This window comes from Dicentrarchus labrax, unplaced genomic scaffold (genome assembly GCF_905237075.1).
Source record: "Dicentrarchus labrax unplaced genomic scaffold, dlabrax2021, whole genome shotgun sequence".
In the NCBI taxonomy this organism is placed as follows: domain Eukaryota; kingdom Metazoa; phylum Chordata; class Actinopteri; family Moronidae; genus Dicentrarchus; species Dicentrarchus labrax.
Genome location: NW_026136723.1, coordinates 22,458,420 through 22,481,039, shown reverse-complemented (window position 1 = coordinate 22,481,039; position 22,620 = coordinate 22,458,420). Strand labels below are relative to the sequence as shown.

The 22,620-nt window shown below is 40.0% G+C and overlaps 2 protein-coding genes across 2 annotated transcripts; one reads left to right on the top strand and one right to left on the bottom strand.

Moving 5' to 3' along the window:
• The first annotated feature begins 838 nt into the window (after nucleotides 1-838).
• Nucleotides 839-8,568, top strand: eva1bb (eva-1 homolog Bb (C. elegans)). The gene is made up of 3 exons (XM_051389744.1): nucleotides 839-1,074; nucleotides 4,852-5,007; nucleotides 6,528-8,568. The coding sequence occupies exons 2-3, from the start codon at nucleotides 4,941-4,943 to the stop codon at nucleotides 6,959-6,961; spliced, it is 501 nt and encodes a 166-aa protein (XP_051245704.1). The 5' UTR covers nucleotides 839-1,074; nucleotides 4,852-4,940; the 3' UTR covers nucleotides 6,962-8,568.
• A 1,651-nt stretch (nucleotides 8,569-10,219) lies between these two features.
• On the bottom strand, nucleotides 10,220-20,723 carry thrap3b (thyroid hormone receptor associated protein 3b). Its single transcript, XM_051389743.1, is given in 11 exon segments — nucleotides 10,220-12,006; nucleotides 13,127-13,276; nucleotides 13,694-13,925; nucleotides 14,632-14,807; nucleotides 15,474-15,549; nucleotides 15,666-15,777; nucleotides 15,947-16,113; nucleotides 17,256-17,755; nucleotides 17,757-17,862; nucleotides 18,967-19,758; nucleotides 20,627-20,723. Coding segments are annotated over 11 exon segments (2,556 nt in total). The 5' UTR covers nucleotides 20,644-20,723; the 3' UTR covers nucleotides 10,220-11,778.
• Between the last annotated feature and the right edge of the window lie 1,897 nt (nucleotides 20,724-22,620).

The following is a 22,620-nucleotide window of genomic DNA, read 5'->3' as shown; positions in this document are numbered from 1 at the left end:
TACAGGGGCCATTTTATACTCAGGGGAGTATTTATATGTTTGATACTTCTGGTACATTTTGCTGATTATATGTCCGTACTCTTACATAAATAGGATTTTTAATGTCGTGTGCGTCTGGGTGAAATATTGGATTATTTTCTTTTATATAAGTTATTAAGTTAAAGTAAAGTGGAGTGTTTAGAGGAGAAATTCTATTTAAATTCCCTTTTTTTTATCCAGGTAAAAGTCATTTTGAGGAGAGACCCACCATGAAAACACTGTAAGAGCAATAAATTAAAAATAATGAGTATGATTAATGATTAAATCGAAAAACACAATATAAAATGTTATTTAATTACAGTACAGGACTAAATGTACTTAATCACTCTCCACCAAACAACAGAACCTGCTGGCCTGTGTGCTGCTCCACTGTTTGCTTAATAAACTCTGTTGGCTCCCCCCCCGACGCTGAGATTAAAATACAAAGAGCTCAATTAATCCACGAGCCCCCCTGAAGCACCGCGGTCCTGTGCCCATGGCAGCCGACTAGCTATTTCCTGTTCCACCCTCCTGGCTTAACAGTGAACAGACCTCACTGTGGTGCGTCTGTGGCCGGCAGAGGAGAAATCACCTCCCTCCGGTCAGCAGTGTGGCTCAAAATCTGCACAGTGGCAGAATAACTCCAGTAAAAGGTGGATTTCTATTAAAAAAAAAAAAAAGGGAGGGACTCCAAAGTGTGGTTTACCTGCATTGTTTTAAGGGCTTTTATTTTGGAGTGGTGCACGAGTTTCACTTATCTCAGGGAAAAGGAAACACCTCCTCCTCAACACGACTGGTCCTCCTCCTCCTCCTCCTCCTCCTCCTCCTCCTCTAAAGGATGACAGGGAGTGGACCAAAGTGGAGGGCTGCTCTGTCTGCGGCAGTCAACATCAGCTCCTCTGTCTCCCAACACTGAGTGACCAACAAACTCTCTGTCCAGATTATGGGATCTTATCCAAGTGCCGGGCTGACTGATCCGGTTCAAATCTGGATCTAACGTCCTTGTTTTTCCAGCGTTGTGAACGTCAACCTGTGCAGCTCTCATCCAGGACTGAGGTGAGTGATGTTCTGACTTGAGTTTATGTTCATCTTTTACTCTTTTTCCTTTACATTTTAAAACTTTTATTGGGCTCTTTGTTGGGGATATATTAGCTGCTTTACAAAATGTTTTAAAACCTTCTTTCATTTTCATAAGGATCTTCCCAAATATAGTGCAGTTGCTCTGCTGTCAGGCAATAAACAAGGCAACAAAGTAGTTTATTAGCAGAGCCTGCACCATGTCTTATACCACAGGCCATAAAAGTCTTTATAGGTGCAGCAGCTACAATGTGTCCATATAAATCCACAAAGAAAACTGTATTAATTCCTCTATTTTTATCCTTTATTAAACCCTCTTACGTTCACTTTCCACTGTGCTACAATAAAGTATTTCTGACAGCAACTCTGAGAGACTGCACACATTTAGTGAGAAGCAGGGTTCACTACTGTAAAATAACAAGTCTTATTTTCAATGGTTTCAGGTTTCATCTTTTGACTTAAATAGGATTATCTAAGCAGGAAGTGTGGGAGGGTTGAACGGGAGTGCATTTTATGGAGTTACATAAACAGCTACAGCTGCCGGGCTTTGTATGTGTATAGTTAAGTCGAGAAGTTATTGGACTTGTCTGGAAATGTTAGGTGTTAAATGTGTCTGCCCCGAGACTGCGGCTGCATAAAATGGACATTTGTCTCCCTCTGGTATTTGTGTTGTGCTTCCAGCTCGGACAAACTTCACCACAAAGTGCCCGCCGTGAAGTCCCGTGGAGCTCTGCATAAAAATATATATATATATATAGTTTTATTCTTGCAAGTGAGAAAACAGGAGTGTGCTTCTGCAAGGATTTAAAATTATTAGTGTTGTTTGCATAAATAGTCGACTGTCACTGTCTAATTTTATACTTTCTGTTTATAATTTGAAGTCCTGACACTCTTTAAGAAGTTTACTGAAATTAGATTTTAAAACATGAAAGAATAAAACTCGTCTCTGGAGGAGAATCGAGAAAAATTCAACTTGATTTTGCGACGAAAACAATTTGATTTACATTGTAGAAATATTCTTACTGCACTATCAACCTGCTCAACTTCTTCTAAGAAACGTTACTTTCTTACCGAGAGTCAGATGAGAAGATTGATTTCTAAATGTGAAAGTAAAACCAGCAGCCAGTTAGCTTAGCTTAGCTCAAAGACTGGGAACAGGGGGAAACTTTCTAACATAATCCAGCAACATTAAAGCTCAACACGTTATATCTCTTTTGTTTGTTTCCGTACAAAGAAAAAAGAACTGCTACAAGAAATATCTCTGCCCATAAAACAGCACATTGTTGTTTTTAAACTCAAGTTTTAAACAGATTAGATATAACTTGTTAATTAGTGAACTTTAAAGGTTCTTGTAGTATTCTGTTACCGTTGGACAGAGCCAGGCTAGCTGCTCCCCCCTGTTTCCAGTCTTTATGCTAAGCTAAGCTAACTGGCTGCTGGCTGTAGCTTCATATTTATCGCACAGACACGAGAGTGGCATCAATCTACTCATCTAACAATTCCTTTAAAGACTCAAATTACAGGAAACACGACTTGATAAGAAGTTGGTATCTGTGATTCAGTGTTATAAACAGTCTGACGGTGGAGATGTCGCACCACTGGAGGCCGGCCTTTAATTAAAACAAACATTGTTCAACTTTACACCAGCTGAACCGAAAAACTAAATTGCCCACTTATGTTGTTAAGGTCTGGGGGCCACAAATTGAGGGTGCAGATGGAGTCATGCTTCGTCTGTGAGTTAAATGTCGAACAGAAGGCAGCGCTGGTAGAGAACCATCGGTTCCCATGAGTCAGTGGACTCTGACTCAGCCACCAAAAGCGCCTATCGCTTTAATTGCCCCTCAAAACAAATAAAAAAAGAAAGCCTTTTGAGAGTGTACAGGCTCTGCCAAGAGTCACCAGGATAAAGATCAGGGTGGGAGAGCAACTCAAGCCCCCAATGGCAGCAATTGGAGCAGGGCACGATTTCGTTTCTCCCTGGAGAGAAAGCAACAGAAAGAAAAACATTCGGCTCCCACGCACATTGTTGTTGTAATGACAGGGAATGTGAGGGGGTGGGAAATATCAGTCATCGTGTTTACATCAAGCTTTACTGTAACCGTGGGACCATCTGCGACCGAATCCCCGCTCTTTACCCTCAGTTTCTCACTCGCTTAAAGGACTGGTTCACACAAATTCCAAAAAAAAAAGGGGGCATCTCGCACATCAAAACAATAACACAAGATGTAGTTTGATGGCGTCGTGAGTGATGGGATCATGGGAGTTGTTGTCTTCACCACCATTGCTGTCAGATTGTCCCGGTTAGGATTCCTTCAGTGTTAATCGTTAAGGAGGTTTCTACCGAGAGCCGACTTATCTTCCTCTCCAAAACAACCAGAGCTGTTGTTTAAAACCAGTAAAAACACTGAAAAAGGTTGTTGTGTTTCTCCGACTGCTGCTAACATTAGTTTAGCTTGTTTGTCTGATAACTTGACTAAAATCCTTCATCTGGTTAAAATATAGAGTTAAAAACGTCCGAGATCTAAAGTGTATCGTAATAATGTGGCTTAAAACTGGTTAAAAAATCAGTTTATGACACAACACATATACAAAGGGGGATATGACACCATTGACAGGAGACCAGTGAAACGCACCGTTACAGGAATAAAATGATTTGAACATTGTTGGACACATTTTGGATAATATAAGTACACAACTTAACAACATATATAACATATCTAGTGTTTATAGACATTTTAATTCAGAAATATTACATATTTTATTTTAAAATCAACACTTTTTGTACATTTTACACTAACAGGAAATGATTACGTGACAATTAAACTTCACAGATAGACTTTAAAATGTCTATTTCCGAGGTGTCCCAGGAACTGTCTCACCACCATCCACAATTAGCTTTAATTCATTGCAGCTGTGAGCAGCTCCTCTGCTTCCTTTGTGTATCGTGGGACAATAACGTCCATCAACAGCAACAAAAACCAACCATTTTCAGTATTTATTCACTTATTTATTACTCACTTTTTTGAGTAAATTTATTTTTGTCACCTTTAGTAGGACTTTCTAATAAGGATCCCATTGTCTATAAAAAAAACATCTCTGATAGACTGCAGCACATCTCATCAATGACAACTTATTAAACATTTACAACTACAGATGTGATGGATTATCATAACAACCTTTTTATAAGTTTCATACATTGTGAAACCAATGAGAATTTATTATCAGATTACCGTAATTTATAACTGTATTATTTACCAAACAGAAAAGATAATGAATCAAACCCTTCATAAAAAGTTCCCCTCATTCAAAGGCTGAAGAGAATAAAACAAAATCAACAGTTTGTCTGTAATTTGTTATTATATTTTTCTCCCGGTGGACATGCAATTCGACACGCAAAATATGTCATGTCACTTTTTCTGTGGGAAAAAACAGAACCCAAAAAAAACCCCCACCACTTCCTGGATGCCGGAAAAGAGCCTCCTCAGGCACTGATGTCATAAATATAAACATCCCTATCAGACGCAGAGGGCCCCACGTTGTCCTAACCGCAGGCCTGAGTGTAAAACACTTACGAGGAACACAATGTCCTTCTCCACTGACCTCTGACACTAGTTTAGATCCCAGGAACGATGGGTGGGGAACACACTTTGTCAGGCTTTTGGCATCCGTTGGATGAGCTCAGACTTCCCCAGTGACAAAGTACATCAGATTGAACCATTAATGCATATATTAACTGTGTTTTTCTCTGTGTGACAGGATCTGTCGTTTGGTGGACGGTCCTGGAGTTCGGCGTGTAAAAGGAAAGTCCTGGAGATGGTAGATATTTGAACTGACAGTGAATCAGGATGGAGCCTGTTAAAAGAGACATGGAGCTGCTCAGTAACAGCATGGCAACCTACGCTCACATCAAAGGTAAAACCTCCCTGTGTGTCCATAACTGTGGTTCCCAACCTGGGGCTCGAGGCTCCCTCGGCAGTTCGCAACATGAATCCAATGCGGTCACAAGATGATCACCAGCACAGATAATAAAAAACTTCCATCTGATTTTGCCAAATTCTAAAGTTTTACTTCTTGATTTCTGAGAATTAGATGAGCCGTTTCGTTAATACCTGTACGTCAAATACAAACCTACTGCCAGAAGCTAGTTAGCTTAGCTTGGCATAAACACTGGAAACAGGGGGAAACAGCTAGCCTGGCTCTGTCCAAAGATAGCAAAAATGTTTTGTTCTCCTCTAACTCTCAGCTAGTGTATTTGCCAAAATATGCAAACTCTTCCTTTAAAATGAAACCGTATGAGAAAGTGAAAAATCCCTCTTTGAGATGGCTTCACATTAAAGGAATAGTTCACATTTTTTCCCCAGTCAGCTATAAATTGTTATTCTATTATTGTTATTGATCACTGTTATTGTTCCTCCTGTCTATACTGGACGTTACCACAGACTTGGACAAATATGAATCTTGAGAAACCATTGGGAACTAGAATCACAGCAGATCCTCAACAGAAGAGTTTTCTTGTGTCTGTCTGTCCTGAATCGGTTCCAGGGACGTCAGTGTCCTGTTTTCTTTGGCTCATATCACTGCTGTACTCTGACTGTGTATCTGCTGTCTTTGTTCTGTTTCTGCTCAGGCGAACTCACTCGCACTTCATGTAGTTTCTCTTAGGAAGTATTCAGATCTTTTACTTAAGTATAAGTAACAATACATTAATGTAAAAACTCCTGCATTCAAAATCCCACTTAAAGCCCCTAAAAGGAACTTTATTTTGTGTTGATTCTGGCGCCCCCTGTAGACAAACGTGGTAGTGTTTCTACCGCCTCGTTTCATTGATTTCAAGGGGAATCTGACCTGGTAGCAAACATTTTCTATATAGAAATCTCCTTGTAGTATAAGAAGTAGTAAAAGTACAGAGGTATTATCTGCAAAATGTACTCAAAATATCGTTTTTGAACCCGGGTGTGGTTTATTGTTATATATGACATTATTAGACAGTTAATACTGGTTCAACATTACAATATGTGGCATGTTACTGTTGCAGATGGTCAAGATGGAACTAGTTTTTAACCACTTTATAAACAGTTTAGTTCAGGGGTTCCCAACTCCAAAAGGTCACAGGATAAATCTGAAATCTGAAATGTCTCTTTGGGAACTGAAAACAACTCATAGGCATCTTAAATGTAACAAAGCTTCCCAACAATGTTTTTTAAAGACAAAATTTAATCAAAAACAAGACATTTTATTGTTTTCATCTGAAAAGTAACTAGTAATCATAGTTGTTAATTAATGTAGTGACATAAAAAGTACAATATTTCCCTCTGAAATGTAGAGAAGTAGAAGTATAAAGAAGCATAAACATACTTTTTATGATTATTTAATTACTTTCACTACTGTACTATGTCTGAGGTCATATTAATCCCTCTATGGAACCCACACAGCCAATCCAGAGAGCTTCGCCCTCTACTTCATGATGGGCGTCTGTTTCGGCCTGCTCATGGCGCTGTGCCTCATGGTGGTGGGCGTCGCCTGCAGGACTCGCCGCCCCAGAAGGCCTCCCCCTTCCCCCGAGAGGAGACAGCTGAAGGAGTCCAGCGAGGAAGAGGAGGAGGATGAGGAGGAGGAGAGCATTGCGGAGGAAGACGGGCAGGAGGTGGAGATCCCTAAAGTGACTATGGGGCCCCTGAGCAGCGACCGCAGCAGCCAGTCCAACGGCACTCTGAGGAGCGTGAACGTCTTCGCCTCTGCCGAGGAGCTGGAGAAGGCCCGACGTCTGGAGGAGAGGGAACGGATCGTCAGGGAGATCTGGAGGAACGGACAGCCGGACATCCTGGTCACAGGGACGGGAACTATTGGACGAGTGCATTACCACTAACAGACACTGCTGACTGTGGCCCTCAAAATCCACCTCATGACTGCAAAGGGCAGATAGAGACCTTTTCACCTTGACTTGTGTGGAAGCCCAAAGTGTTCAATATTAAAATAAGGGACTGTGTGAAGATGATTGTGGTGGTGAGGAGGAGAAAAAGCATTAATAACCCCTTCCCGAGTTATTAATGCTTTCTTTTATTTGGCTGTTTACCATCTAGATGAAAAGTCAGGATCACTAAAGCAATATCAATCCCTCCAATAGTTGCCAACCACATGGTGGCGCTAGAGGAACATCAGAGGATCACCAAAGTCAGTAGGATTAATCTTCTGGGAACCACGAATGTCTGCACCAATTTTCGTGCCAATCCATCTAGTAGATTTTGAGATATTTCACTAGATAAGTGGAAGATTTGATCTGCTTGTGGCACTAAAAGAAGTCAGGGGATCACCAAAGTCTGTAGGATTCATCTTCTGGGGACCACGAATGTCTGTAGAAAACTTAATGTCAGTCCATCAAATAGTTCTTGACTTATTTCAGTTTGGACTGAAGAGTCCAACTGCTAACATGAACATATTAAATCAATATTAAAGTGTTAAATCAGTCCAATTTCTTCTATTCCAACTTAAATTAGGTAAAATACAAGTTACTACCCTTCAGCCAAAATAATATTTATCTGCCCTCCTCTCTCCCCCTAATAACTTCTTTTAGCAAAACAAAATAATTACTCATATGAATAAATATCTAAAAACCTGCAATAAAATCCACATTTTCAAATAACCTAATACATTTTTTAACTCAGCTCAATGTTATAAATGTTATTTCATCCAGTTTCTTTTCACAACATCTTTATTGCTCAAGAAAAAAACTGTTTGTCCTGCTTGAAAAGTGTCAATATGAAATAAAATGAGATCTTGCAATAAACTCTCTTATTGTGAAAAGCAGAATAAATAACATTGTAATAATAATGAGATGAGTTTCAAAGGTTTATTTAATTATTTTTACAGTATCAGTGTTATATATTTTGTCTGTTTTAGTATTGAACACTTTTGGCCTCCACAGATTTTGGTATCATGTTACTTGTGACATAAAGATTTTGTATGCAGCATTAAGCTTCATGTGTATTTTACCATATCACTGAAATGTTAATAATTAAAAGTTGAACCACTTTTTGAGCCAAAAACAAAACATTATATTTATCATTTGATGTAACAGAGCCCATGTGTCAATTTTTGTGTGTTAAACTGAGTTTTATTTGCTTTCTTGATACCACTCCTGTGTCTTGTTTGGGTAAATAACCGGTATGTAGCAGCTGGAGCTGAGAGAAGGTTAGCTTAGCACAAACACTGGGAACAGGTGGAAACAGCTAGCCTAGGGACCAAAATCCACCTAACAGCACATTGAAGTGTAAAAAGGACAACTTCTGAGGTTGTCAGGCAATCAAGAAACATAAAATTAAATAAAAATTTTAAGCAATAATGTGTAACTTTCTGTGGTTAGTAATAGTAAATTGAATATGTTTGAGGTAACAGTCCAAATTTCTGTTAATTTTTCAATGATATAAAAGAGAAAATCAGTAAATCCTCACATTTAATAAACTTAATTCAAAGATTGTTTTGGCATTTTATTTAATAAATTACTCAGAATTGTTCTTTAATCTACAAATAACTTTAAGCCATTTGAACACATTATCTTATATTATCTTATTTCATTATTATTTCTTTTGGTTATTAACGAGTATATTAATCCAAAAGTTGCAGCCGAAGCGTCAAACTGCTTCCACAGAGGACGTTTGGGTTAATCTTAGCAGAGAAGTCTTCCCACAGAAACCCTCCAAAGTCTTTTCTCAGCCTCTAAATTAACTTGTGTCTCTGACCCCATCCCTTCCCGTGTTTCCCCATTTCCCACAGTTCCCAGCACCTTGCCTCCCAGTTCGAGCTACAACACTGCAGCTCTCTCTCTGCTGAAGACACGTCTGTTTGCGGGGCTATGAAAGAGCCCTTTACCTCAACCCGTACTGTAGATTTTACCAATGCAGAGCTTCCCCAAGTGGATCCAAGCGACGTCCCAGGAGACAGTCTATTTTCTGTTGGCTGGAGTTTCCTCCTCCGTCCATGAACGGGTTGATTATGTTACAACTGGAGAGCTTGTGTCCAGTGTCACGTTATGAAGGGCTGAATTGGAGATTGTTGTAGGTGTTTGGAGAAAAACTGCTCAATACTGACAAAACCTCATGACCCGATGGCGTCTGCTCAGTCTGTGACTAACTGTCACAGACTGTTTGGTGCCTCTTTAACAGCTCTAAAAAAAACATATTTATCATTGTCTCACCAACTTGATACTTGAGAATGGCTTAAATATTATAATGAATTGATGTTTCAGACACTCCAGCTGTAAACAGGAGCGGTATATGTAGTTGAAAGCACACAAAGTATAGCCGAGGCTGCTGGGAATGTAAAGTTTTACAGGCTGAATGATGTTAAAGGGTCACCAAAGTTTTTATAGTTCAGTCTGAACCAAATTGTTTTGGTAATCTCTCCAATAGTTGTTGACATATTTCATCTCTGGAGCCACATGTGGCTGCAAACGGTTAAATATGACGGACTTTAGCTTGAAAAATGGCGATTATCAAAATAGTTGTCAATCAACTAATAAATTAACTTTGAGATCTGACTAGATGTGATTATATATTATTATATAAAATATACAATATTAATATCTTTACATGAGTTAAAGAACTAATTTTACATTACTAAGAACCAGTTAGAAAAAAACTGTACCAAAGAGGATTTTGTTTGCGTAGTCTCCATTTCAGCCGTACAGAAGCAGTTCCCTCCCAGACTCATTCACCCAAAACATGACGACAAATTTGAATATTAATCTGAAAAAAGAATCATAATATTCTTTCTCAATGTTATAACTCTGTTGTTAGAGTAGCATTACATTTGTTAAAGAGTCCATTATGACTTGCTTAGGACTCGAAACTCAAAATAATGACTCGGTCCCTTCTCTGAACACTTCAAGCAAAAATGACATTCTGCTTTCAGCTTCTCCAACGTTAGGATTTACTTCTCTTGATAGAAAATCAATAGTAAACTTTAGATGTTCTGACTTTAAACTGTTTAAAATGCTCTGGAAAATGACACTGGCCATTTTTTTAAAAGATAATTTTAAAGACAAAAACAATCAAGAAACAATAACCGGCAGATTAATCAATAATAAAAATGTGCGGGTTTGTATCCAATCTAAAAGTTACCACTTCAATACTTTTATACATATTGGGTTTTTAATAAGATCAGAAGGAGGAAAAAAAGTTGTTTGATTTTGCAACTATTCATATTTGTACACAGACTGCAGCGGGGTACGTCAGACCCCAAACAATGAAGTAAATCACAAACCATTGAACACAGTGGGCTGGGTTTCTACAGCCTGCTCATTTGTAGGTCTCAAAAATAAAAACACACTCACAGAATTGCCCTGAATCAAAGGAAAAAGAAACCTATTGAAAATGAAAGAGACAAGTACTTCAAAGCTCTTGAGAACAGTAAAAAAGTTTTCAGCTTCAGATTAAACAAAAAGAAAGGACAGTCCTACAGTTCAGTTTAGTACATGCAGTATGTACAGTCCAAAGTGGGACAAAGCAGCAGTGAGACACACAAAACTAGTTTGTGTCGACTCCTCTTTAAAATAAAACAATTTCATCTTTGCCTTTGACAAAATGTTTCGTCACAAATTCTCAGGTTTCGCTTCACTTTTTCTCCGACAGATTGTTTTTGAGAGACGATTACTGCGACTGTTTTAAAAAAAGAACCATGTTGTTTGTGTTCCCTCCCCTCTCCTCCCCAGATGTTAAGATTACAATAATTTAGGTCTAATAATTCTATTCACATATTAACCTTTCGTAATAACTATCCTTTTTTTTTTTTTTATTAAAAATCTCAACAAAAATTTAGCCACTTACCTAAATTGATATGACAGAGGAAGAAAAACCTACATGTGTTTAAACCGTTTAAAGAAAATCAGGCGATTTCGGTGCCAATTCACACTTGTTGTTTTTTTAAACTGAAAAACACCCACAATGAATGAGAATATACTGTAGCCCACACACATAAAACTGTCTTTTTACCTCCTAATGAGAAGTACAGGTGAAGTGGCACTATATGAAAAAGCTCGGATAATATAAGTGACAAACACCAATCGTTCAGGGGTTCAAAACAGATAGTAACTTCTCGTGAGAGATAATCCAGACGATCAGGAGCCCTGAGCCCGCTACTGATTGGTCCCGTGGAGCAAGGTATGAATCCAACGTTTCATGCAGTAACATCAACGGTTTAGCACAGCCCCCAAAACACAAACAGAAAAACATAAACAATGAAATGGACATCATCTAATGTCTTCCTACGCTTATAAACAGGTACAGAGCTGCACCTCTCATAACCGGGGCTGTACCTTCAAACACATCACTGTATTATTGTTATTTTCTAAGGCACAAATGCATTTCTTATTTTCTCCACCTTTACAGAGAATGTTGAACTTTGTTGCCTCAGTAATTTCTCCCCTAAAAGATACAATTAAATCGACCAGTTGCGAAACAAAAACTCTGAAATTAAGCTGAAACCTCACATACAAAAGTAACAGAGTGCTGCTCTTCTTTCGAGTCAGTTCTTTCTTCACTTTAACTGTGAGAAGGCTCAAACTCACTGAACATTTTAACCATTAAACGATGGGATGACGTAGAGGGGAAAATAAAGAATAACCCCTTCATCGTCACTGTAACCGTCCGTGAGACGCTCGTCAACGTGTAGGGTGATGGAGTCAGACGTCTACTGCTTCGGGGTGCTGCCGTCTCCGGCGTTCTTGGTTTCCTTACGGTCTACTTCTAGGTTGTCGTCTCCCAGCGACCCCTCTTCTCCCCCCTGGAACATGTCGTGGGTCCACTTCGGGCTGCTGCCTCCCTTTCGGTAGACGAAGCGTCCCCGGCGAGCTGGGAAGGCGCCCCGGCCTCTTCCGCGGTTGTCTACCCAGGTTTTCTCTCCGTCGCGATCGTCATGCTGGAAGAGGAAGGGGAGTCTTTTACACTGCCGGAACTCAACTCTGGACTGATTTCTTGATATTTATTTATTATTTATTTTGCAGTGTTTCAATTAGAGCTGCCTCCTAACAGTCGACTAAACCCTGAGAAGAGTCTTAAACCTGCTTCACACTGCCTACCTGAGCAGTGCGTGACAGCTGGCTCTTTGAACTGCTTCAGCCCTATCTTTCTCTACTGAGTTTGCCTTTCAGTTTAATAAAAGTCCTGTTAACATGTGAACAGATTCTGTTCTGTCAGAATCACGAGAGAGCTTTTAATCTCAAACGGATACAGGAGGTGTTGAGCTTTTTCGTGTCTGTGACACATTCTACAGATATAGACATTGAATCTCGAGTGAAAGCTGTTTATGTTGCTTGTATAATGTCGATAAGACTATGAACAGACTCCTTTTCACTGTCTATTTTTGCTGGAAGCCTTGCTAGTCTAGCCTTTATTTCCCCGGTATATATTGGTGCTCGGTGGCAGACCGCATTACATAATGAAAGCGAGGCTTATCAACATTTACTTCATAATGATGAGTTAAAGCCAAAACGTTGTTTCCATGTGTTTAACATGAGGACTACTTTGGTTTTTGAGTGGACTACAATCTAATTGTTAAATTTAATATATACATTAAAGTCAAATCAAAGCATGAGTATTTGTAGGGACATTTAGTTAAGCCTATAAAATCTGAGTAACATTTTGATTGAAATGACCCCCCCCCCACTTTACATCACTGAGAAACGCACAAAGAAAACAGCACAAACAGGAATAATAATGTAAAATAAACAAACCTTTGGCAGAAAATTATGTTGAGTAGGTTGACGATTCTTTTTCACAGCAGACATTTTGACATGTCACAGTAGGAAAAGCACAGATGTTACTCATTAACAATGGCTCTGTTATAAGTGTCCCTGTAAGTTAAGACAGTGAGCCAGCATGCACAATACCAGGTCCCTGAAACTGAAACAGATAAATAAAATTCAGCCATCATTTATTCTATTATATGTCTACTGTGACACGTCAAAATGTCTTCAGTGAACAAGAGAGATGTTCAGGAACGTCTCTGTGTGCCACTAAATCAATGAGTAGAGACTTACCAGGTAATACTTCCTGCTCTTGGGAGTGTATTCAGGGTCCCACTCCTCCTCCGGGGGGCGCACTGGAGGATTCATATTGGCAGGGTTTCCATTACTGCTGTTGCCTGGATAATTTCCCCTGTTCCAACCTCTCCCTCTCACTCTGGGGAACTGAAATCAAAACAACAGGTTGGATTTAAACTCGCAGTCAAGGGGACAGACGTGTTTTTCACAATAAGATGGAACATTTGTCAAATAAAATCGACCCAGGTACGATGAGAACGACAGAACACACAAATAAAAAGCCATACTGATGGAAATTAGGCATTTTGTTTAGTGATGAGGTGAAGTTCCACTGATTTGCGCTACGTTACCTTAATAAAAATCAGGTAGTGCATGGAATATGTATGATAGAGTGTCATCATCATTATCATCACCATCCACATTATGTTCCTTAGTATTAGGAGGAAGGAACAGAGCAGAGAAGGGTAGTCTACTGTGATGCCATTAGGACAGAGAATTGCAAGAAGATGAGATGTCAGTAAAAACACAGCTGAAGAGCTGAACAAAGAACAGACGGGAACTTACAAATCCACGGCCCCGGCCCCTCTCTGCGTTGTGGCCCTCGTAATCTCGAGGGGCTCTGTCTGCGGGCCCACTGTAGTCCCGTGGAGGATAACGTGAGTGACTGTAGCCCTCCTCCGAGTGCTCCATCCCCTCTCCCATGTACTCTTTACCTTTGAAAGGTGGAGGATACGGGGATGGAGAGGAGGAAGAGGAAGAGGAGGACGGAGAGCGATCCCGCTTCTTTTTACCCTTCCTATGGGCACACAACATGAAAAGGGTTGGAGGTGAGTGGCGTAATGCATATGAATGAGTGGTTTGAATGTCAAGGCTGTGGTTTGAAGAGTAGTTACAATGGTTACAGGAGACATGACTGATGTGTTCACCTCTTCCTCCTTCACAAAAACAAAAAACACCCAAAACCTTTCTTTAAATAAGATGAACTACCTCAGCAAAGTCCTTACTAGTTTCATTTTGGGAGCACTAATGTTTTTGACCTTTACTTGCCTCACCCCACAGACATAGCATTATATGTTTAAGTAACGCCATGGTGTACAAACCTGCAGGCGTTATTCGGTTAAAGAGGTTATTTCACTCCTAAATCAGTGTTAATCTACTTTAATCTATTCCCGATACACTCTCCAACAGTGTACATATTGTAGCTGCTTATGCTCATTTTATTCTGCTGTTTCCATCTTGTACCCTATTTCCACCATACAATCACAAGAACGCTTTAATTTTGAAGGTGTACAGGAAATGCAGTGTATTCCTAATTAATCAAATGTTCTTCTAACAAAGAACTGACCCATATAATGCGATAAGCCAACTACTGTAAGGCACCAATTCTTTGCCGTGGTGGGGTGTTTAAAAGATGCTTAAAGAAGAGGTGATAATGTTTGTGTCCCCGCTAACAACAGTAACCACTCCTGACTGTGTCAACCTCTAGTGGAGACTGAACGCACTTGGATTTCTTGTGGTGTTTCCCAGATTTCTCAGAGGACCTCTCTCTGCTCGGTCCTCGGGAGCCACCAGGGCTCCTTCCCCCTTCACGCTTGTAGTCCTTCCCAGCGAACCTCTTACGCCTTTCAATATCCAGGCGAAGGTCCATCACGTCGCCTTTGAACTTTTGACTTGGATCCTGCGGAGATATGTCGTTCGTCAGCCACTACAGAAGTTGTTTGCAACACTGACTGGCAATTTTTGAATGAAGCAATCAAGCCCACATACTCCCACAGATTCAAAAATGCTATACTGGTGAAAACATACACATCTGCACTGTGCACAACATAACATAAGCACTGTGTTCCCTCTAGTGGTGAAGACAAAATGTGAATACTGATAAATATGACATTACATTAAACACTATGTGTAGTACATAAAGAATACAAAATGCTTATTTCTTATAAAAATGACTTTTCACAATGTAACAGTATTTGTGGAAACCAGCAGCATGCATGTAACTCATTAAAATAAATATAATTTCACACTTTTTTTGTGGCTTGATTTTTTCTTTTTAGGAAAAATACTTACAAGGTAAAGGCACTGATAAGCGTTCCTTGAGAGGCTTGGACTCAGGATCTTAATTCACTTCCTTTTAGCCTTTGCTTGGGTTCGTACATACCCAATCAATAACCATATCTCATACGCTGGGGGGCTTGCTTGGCACTTACAAAACACAATTGGGCTCTTTTGATTTAGAAATATGCATCCTTTGAAAGAAAAGCACAAAGCTGAACACTGCTGCTTTGGATCGTCTCAAATTTGCTTGTTCCAAAATACTTCAAATTTCAAAAGGGCTGGTCACCTTGTAGCTCGTCTCCTCCATATCCTCAAACAGGTGAGAGTGCCTCTTAAAGGCACTGGGGGAAACATCGATTCTCCTGAGAGAGAGAGGGGAAAGAGTCTAATGTCAGTAGGCAGTGATTGGGGAAAAAGACTGCGTGACGGACATGTTGAATAAATTACTTATGATCAGCTAGTTAGACGTTGGAGATACCTGTGGATTTCTGGGCTCTTCCTTGGCTTCATCATTTCTACCTCTGCAGCTTTTCTTTGGTACATGGCAAACCGCTCACTCAAAGTCATGTCTGAGGATTTGAAGTGTTGAGCTGCGAATAAAAAGGGAGAAAAACTATTATTCCACATACAGCAGCCACCATCTGTGGTAACTAAACATATTAAAGTAATGAATAAGTGTCCAGCAGGTCTCGTCAACTGTCCAAACTCCACTTGTCTTGTCATCTTGAGAGGACAAACCCAGCATGAATCATACTCTACCTTTGATGTAGTGCACAATTGAGACTATGTGCTGAGCAAACAGCTCAGAGGGGCTGCGGCGGAGCTGTGCTGACTGAATGTGCTGGAAAATGGAACGAAACTCTGGATCTTTCTTATTGAGCAGATCTCGGGGCAGGAGGCGATCGCGATCTTTAGACAGGGAAGAGCTGAGAGAACAGAAGAAGTGAGTTGATTAAAGAGGGCGAGATAAGGCTTCAAAGCAACATAATATATCTACCATATTGGGCCAAATAAAGGACGAGCGGGTGGACGAATATCACTGCGTATTCACGTCATTAGATATTCTTCTTTTAACTGTAGATACCAACTGGGCCACCAGCTCCTATAAAGTGTTTCCACTCACATGTTTTATGCACATTTTCAAAAACATAAATGCTTTATTTCCACCATCTTCCAACGGTTTAATGGACCACCAACGGTTTCTCGATTTATCTCAACTCCAAATATTACAGATCTCAGTATACACATGCATTACTACCTGCTTATTTACATAGTAAGTATATATTTATTTTACTACCTGTTACTACTACTAGCTGTATATATTGATCCATCTGCATGTCTATAACCTGTTCTCATTACGTATATACACTTTAGAGATGCACGATATGCATTTCTTTCAGCTGATAACGACAACTACCTTCTTCTCATGGCCCATAAGACAACAGATCATTTCACATTTTTGTATTTTATAGAGAAGTTAATAACCTGTAGTTTACGCACACCTGAGGGTAACAAAGGCTAAAAGATCATAACTCTGTTCTAACTAAATCTATAACTGACAACACTACTGTTAACAAACTTGATATAAATATATCTAATACACATCACTCATCTACCACAGTATTATATTCTTTATATATTATATTTTATTCCTATATTTTAGCTGCTGCACTACTTTATGTCTCAGGTTCTTAAAAATAATACACTTTTTTATACATATTTGTATGGGCATTGTTGGAGGGAGCCTGAGATTTAAGAGTTTTAATGCCAATGAGTGCTTCACTGTAACTGTTGTTCATATAAAGAATAAATAAAGAACACCAGTAGCAGATGGAAACACGCATTAATTAACACTTTCTTCTGCCAACTGTCTGGAAATACGGTTAAAAAAGGTTCGGGCTGCAACTGGATTGAACTTGATTACAGGAAGTGTTGCATTATGGGTTGTTTAAAGCCTTAGTGTTGCTCTGCTAGCTAGATTTTAAAGTCTGTATATAGTGTGTCTGTTACAGTTAGTCCTAAAACAGGAGATTACTTACATTATATGAATGAATATTACTACACATACCTGGGCAATTCATCTAAAGAACCGATTTTGAGGTCAAATTCCTCCCTTGTTGCAGACATGTGTCGTACAGGTGACTCCTCGCGAGGAGGGAAAGCTCCAGGGAACAGCGGCCGCTCCTTCTCTCTGGGGATTATGGGAGGGGACGGACTCCTTCTGGACTTCTCTTTCTTCTCCTTCTTCTTGGACTTCTCCTCTTTCTTGGAGCTGTGCTTGCGGCTTCGGTACAACTCCTCCTCCATGTGATCTAAGGGCTCTGGCTCTTCTCTCCGGCTCTTCTCTTTGACTGACGGGTAGGACGTCGAATAGCTTGGCTCATCTCCCCATTTACCGAAAATGTCCCGAGCTGTGAGGGTGGGTTTGACCTCTCCCTCCTCCTCAATGTCCCTGTCTTTCAGCCCGTGAGACTTGAGGAACTCCTCTTCTCCAGCATCGAAGAAAGGCATGGTCTTGTCTTCCTTGGAGTCGCTGTAAGATGTGGACGAGATGTTGAAAAGGTCTCCAGGACTTGCTTCCTTTCTCTAGCTCTCTGTCTGTGGTGCTCTGGTCCTTATCGCGTCCGTTCTCCTTTTCAGCAGCCTGCTTTTTGTTTTTATTCTCAGCCAAGAACCTGAAACAGAAGAACCAACCTGAGCTTTAGTAACTGCCATGCTAGGTACATGACTAATATGCTTTATTTTAATAACACTTCAGACAGAGATGAGCAATGTAAGAAGAAAACTGTGACACAAGTATAACATATTCTCGAAAACTGAAAAAGAAAATGTAATACACATCAGGGATGGGCATGCATACAAAAAAACTGCTTTTATAATGGCAGCAATCTGTTGCAAGGACGACCTGAAAAGTGTGTCTGCAAAACGACCCCAAGTAGACCACCAAACAAAATATGAACTTCAAAAACTAAGCATCTAACAATGCTGAGAGAATACCTTACTGTAACTCTTACTGCCTAATAATATTACAAGCTGACAGCAAAAACCTTTTTATGTTTGTTAGTGTGTTAAAGAGGAATTAGAAAAAAAGAGGCTTTAGAAATCTAAGACTCCAAAGACTTGCAACCAATTTCAGTTGACTTGGACGAGCCAATTTATCCTAAAAATGGCAACTTTTCAATGAAAATGGAGTTTTCTTTGGATTAATATTTGGGACATTATTCTCAGTATTAATGTACCTGCTTGTTAACATAGAAATTCAGTCTCTTCTATTCCCCAAGTCAAATTATTCTTAAAAACAAAAGCAAGACCTTTAAATCCCCACTGCCTCCTGACTGCTTGCAAAAATGCCAGTTACCCTACAACAGATAGACCTACAAGCTGCTCACAGACTTTTATCAGGAGCAGACCGGCTTCTAGTTTTAATTTCCTATCTTGATCATTTCTAATAAAAGTAAAAACAGAGAAAGAAAGAAATGCCCATCCTTAATGCAAACAGTACAGACCAGGACTCACATTGCAGTAATCATACTCACGTAAACCCACCACCGTTTCATACAACTTCCTCTCAGTGCACAGTAAACAGCCGGCTACATTTTCAATGCACTTAAAATCAGGAGTCTTATGTTTTCCTTTTAAACCTGTATTCATCCAAGGATCTTTGAAAAAAAGACTAAACATGTTTGAAAGAAAAATAACGTTCATAATTTGTTAGGGAACTTAAAAAGAAAAGAATGTAATTACATTCAAATAACAAAAAAAAAAAGTAATAGACATACTTTTTGAAGGCGGCAGAGATCACAGTCTTATCTCCAGCTTTGAGATCTTCCTTTGAGAAGAACCCAAAGCCGCTGAAGGAGGCGGTTTGTCCCGACTTTGTGGGGCTTTTTGGCGGAGGGGACACGCTGCCGATGGTTTTCCACAGAGGGCCGCCGCTTCCGGGCCCTTTACCCTCAGGACTAGTGGAAACATCCTCTTTCTTACTGTCTGGGCTGGCTCGTTTGGGGCTGGCGTCATAGTCAATCCATTTACCTCCGGATGCCTTCTCGATGGCGCTGCCGTCTGCTGCCTGACCCGATTTCTCTACTTGACTTTCTACTAGCTTGTCTTTACCGTCCTTGGAACCGGGCTTGCCTTTGCTGCTGCGACGACGTGGTGATGAGGACCGGGATCGTGAGGAGTAGCTGGAGCGCCTGGAGTGTCGGGATTTACCTGAAGAGGAGCGGTCAGAGAAGCGGGAACGGCTTCGGCTGCCAGATCGCTTCTTGGGTGTGCGGGATCGTGAGCGCCCCCTCCTGGGGCTGTGTGAGTGGTGGTCCTGGTCATGGTGACGGTCGTGCCATCCTCCACCGCCACCCTGCCAATTGTTCTTATAGCCATAGCCGCCACCTCCTCCCCTGTTCTGGTAATGGCCGCGCTGGTAATAGCCTCGGTTTCTGCCGCGGTAGTGGAAGGGCCTCCGGTAGCCTCGGTTGTAGCCTCTGAAACCACCTCTGTTGTTCTGATAGTCCCTGGTTGGATAGTTTCTGTAGGACGGAGAGTGAGAACGAGAGCGGGAGCGAGACCTAGAACTGGATGAGAGAGAAGACAGAAAAGATAGTAAAAGAAAAATGTTATTGAGGGCAAAGCAAATGGTGTGGATGAACACATTGTTCATCCCTGCAAGTAAAGAGCCAATCACCATTTTCTCAAGTTACAGGCAAAACAAACAATTCAGCTAGAAAAGAATCTGATTAATATAAAATAAATATAATAAATAAACTGTTAGTTACAGCTCTATATTGTATTATACACCTACAACAAGAGACCATTTTAAAAGACGGAACTGATAATTCAGTTGTCTGACCAGCAGATGGAGCCTATTGCATCTTCTCAAAGCAACAGGTTGAGAGTTGGTGAGATTTTTGTGGACCCCTCCAGGTGTACACAATGGCCTCTGGTGGCCCCAAAACCACATTTTGAGTAGCCTTTGCAAGAAACTGGGACCTACTTCTGCCCAGGTGCATATCAAGTCAACAGGGGGCAGTATGAGCTTAGTGATGATGACTGGGAAGTGTGAACACAGCCAGACGACTGTGTCATTCACTCAGAGAGACATAAATGTAATTCTTTATAATATAATATAATATAAAATAATATAGCTATATCAGAAGACATACACACTGAATAATTTCAGCTTTCAGCAGGCTGCAACAATGAGAACAAACAACTGTTGATGTGAGAGTGGTACAGACTTTAATGCAAACGATATCTGCAACTTACTTATGAAAGACTACAAGTAATTTCCAGTGTGCCAACATGTTACAAAACAAAATTATATGATAATAGACATGTAAAGCAGCATGTAAGTTACACAAACACTGCACCTGTCCTGACCAAAGACATAAACATCAAGTTTGCAAGTACATGCCAACACAAAATTGTAATTTCTCTGCTTACCCCTCACACTTTTTCATTGTAACAGATCAGACTATGATGCAGTGCAAATAAAATTCAGTGTACTCCCACAAGCAGGACAGCCGGTGTCGCCTTAATGTATGTGTTGGACAAAGGGTACACCCAGGACACAACCTGCTCTAATCCCCAGAGGGAGGAGGCAGTAAAGGGGGAGGGAGATACAGCAAGGCCAAGAGTACTCGCTCTCCATTCTATTTTTCTTTGACAATCATTGACACGCAGTGAAGCAATACTCTTTAAAAGGGATCAAATCAACTCACTCAAAGTGTTTAAACTTTGAGCTTCAAACTGAAATAAGGACCGAAAACAAGGGAAGCACTCACTCGTTTAGATCATTTTAAAACTAACATGAAATAAATGAAGCACTGTATCGGGTGTTGACATCTTAACAATGTAACACAGATCACAAATGAGGACATGAGATTCCTAACAAGAATGAAGCTGAGCTAATTTGCTTGAGGCATTTTCCCCACACATGAAAACATTTATGCAAATTGAAGGCAAACCGAAAACGAGTGGAGCCCAGAAACAAAACATTAGGTAACCAACTCACCTTACCTTTAAGTTCAACTAGAGTTAACTGAAAGAAACCCTGAATACGGATATATATCACAAGATCAAATATCTGGTAACTCACTTAAATGCCATCCATTCAAAACAATTAAATCTTGTGTAAAGTCGACTGGATTTAAAAATATGCCTTCATTCTAAAAAGTTATCTCTGCATTGGCCTTCAGAGCTGTTTCACTGTCGCAATGAAGTAAATGGTGAGTAAACACAAAACTGAAACATGAACTGGTCATTTTCTTGTTGTTTTGCACCGTCCTACTACAAAGCCAGACAGATAATAGTATATCAGTTTACTCAGCTGATGTTTGTGTTATCTCACAAACAAACCACAGCCTCTATATGAAGACAACAAAACGGAAGGAAATATAATAGTCATCAATGCAAGAGAAAGTCTTTAAATACTAATAGTTTTGACCTTGGTCTTATTAAACAGCTGCACTGAATTTGAATGTCTATTAACATTAATACCCCTAATTTTAATATTTTGCAAGGTGCATTTGCATCATGAGCTGTATAAATTATCTGAATAATTATTTAAAGTCAATCCAATATTCCGTTAATTAATCTTAAAAAATAAATAATAATAAAACAGTTTTGTTCTTCAGTTCCATTTGGTTGGCTTAAAGTGAATGGTTAATAAATGTACTACGTATACTGTCATGTATATTGATGTTTATCAACTAATAAAAATTTGTCACACTGATAAAACATATTTATGAACAAGTTTTTTAGGAACTGGCGTGCCCACCAACTCCTTGTAGCTGCTCTTTAATCACTGCACAAAATTACCTTTCAAAACTTATTTGATAAAAATGATCATTCAAAGTCAAACCTATATATTCATATATTCACCACATACCCCAAAGAAAAAGACAGTGACACTGGATTTACCTATAGCGACGTTTTCTGGATCTTGATCTGGAACGGCTTCTAGATGGTGATCTGGAGTAAGATCTGGATCTGGACCTCGATCTGGAGCGGGACCGAGCAGGAGAATCCGGAGCCTTTGACATCTTTGCACTTAGGCCAGTAGTGATATTCTTTTCCTTTAAAAAAAAAAAAACAACAACAAGTGTATTTTATAGATTATTTAAAAAAAAAAAAAAAAAAAACATCGAATTTAATTCAAACAAATCCTCCATTTATCACGACTGTACAGCTACATATTTCCAGACCTGCTGACAGGCTGGGACTGGACAGCTTACATGACACCCTGTCGCCCGTCATCAAGGCCCCTGCACCTAGCTGCTTTCAAACCTGCCATCAACAGCCCTGAAAGCCCCACATGACCTTGAACAGTCGTAGAAAAATATATCAAAACCAAAGCAGTGATAACGTACGGAGGGCCAGCGGGTTAGCTTTAAAACTGGAACAGACAGCAGGGGCGGCGTGTAAACATGAGCCGG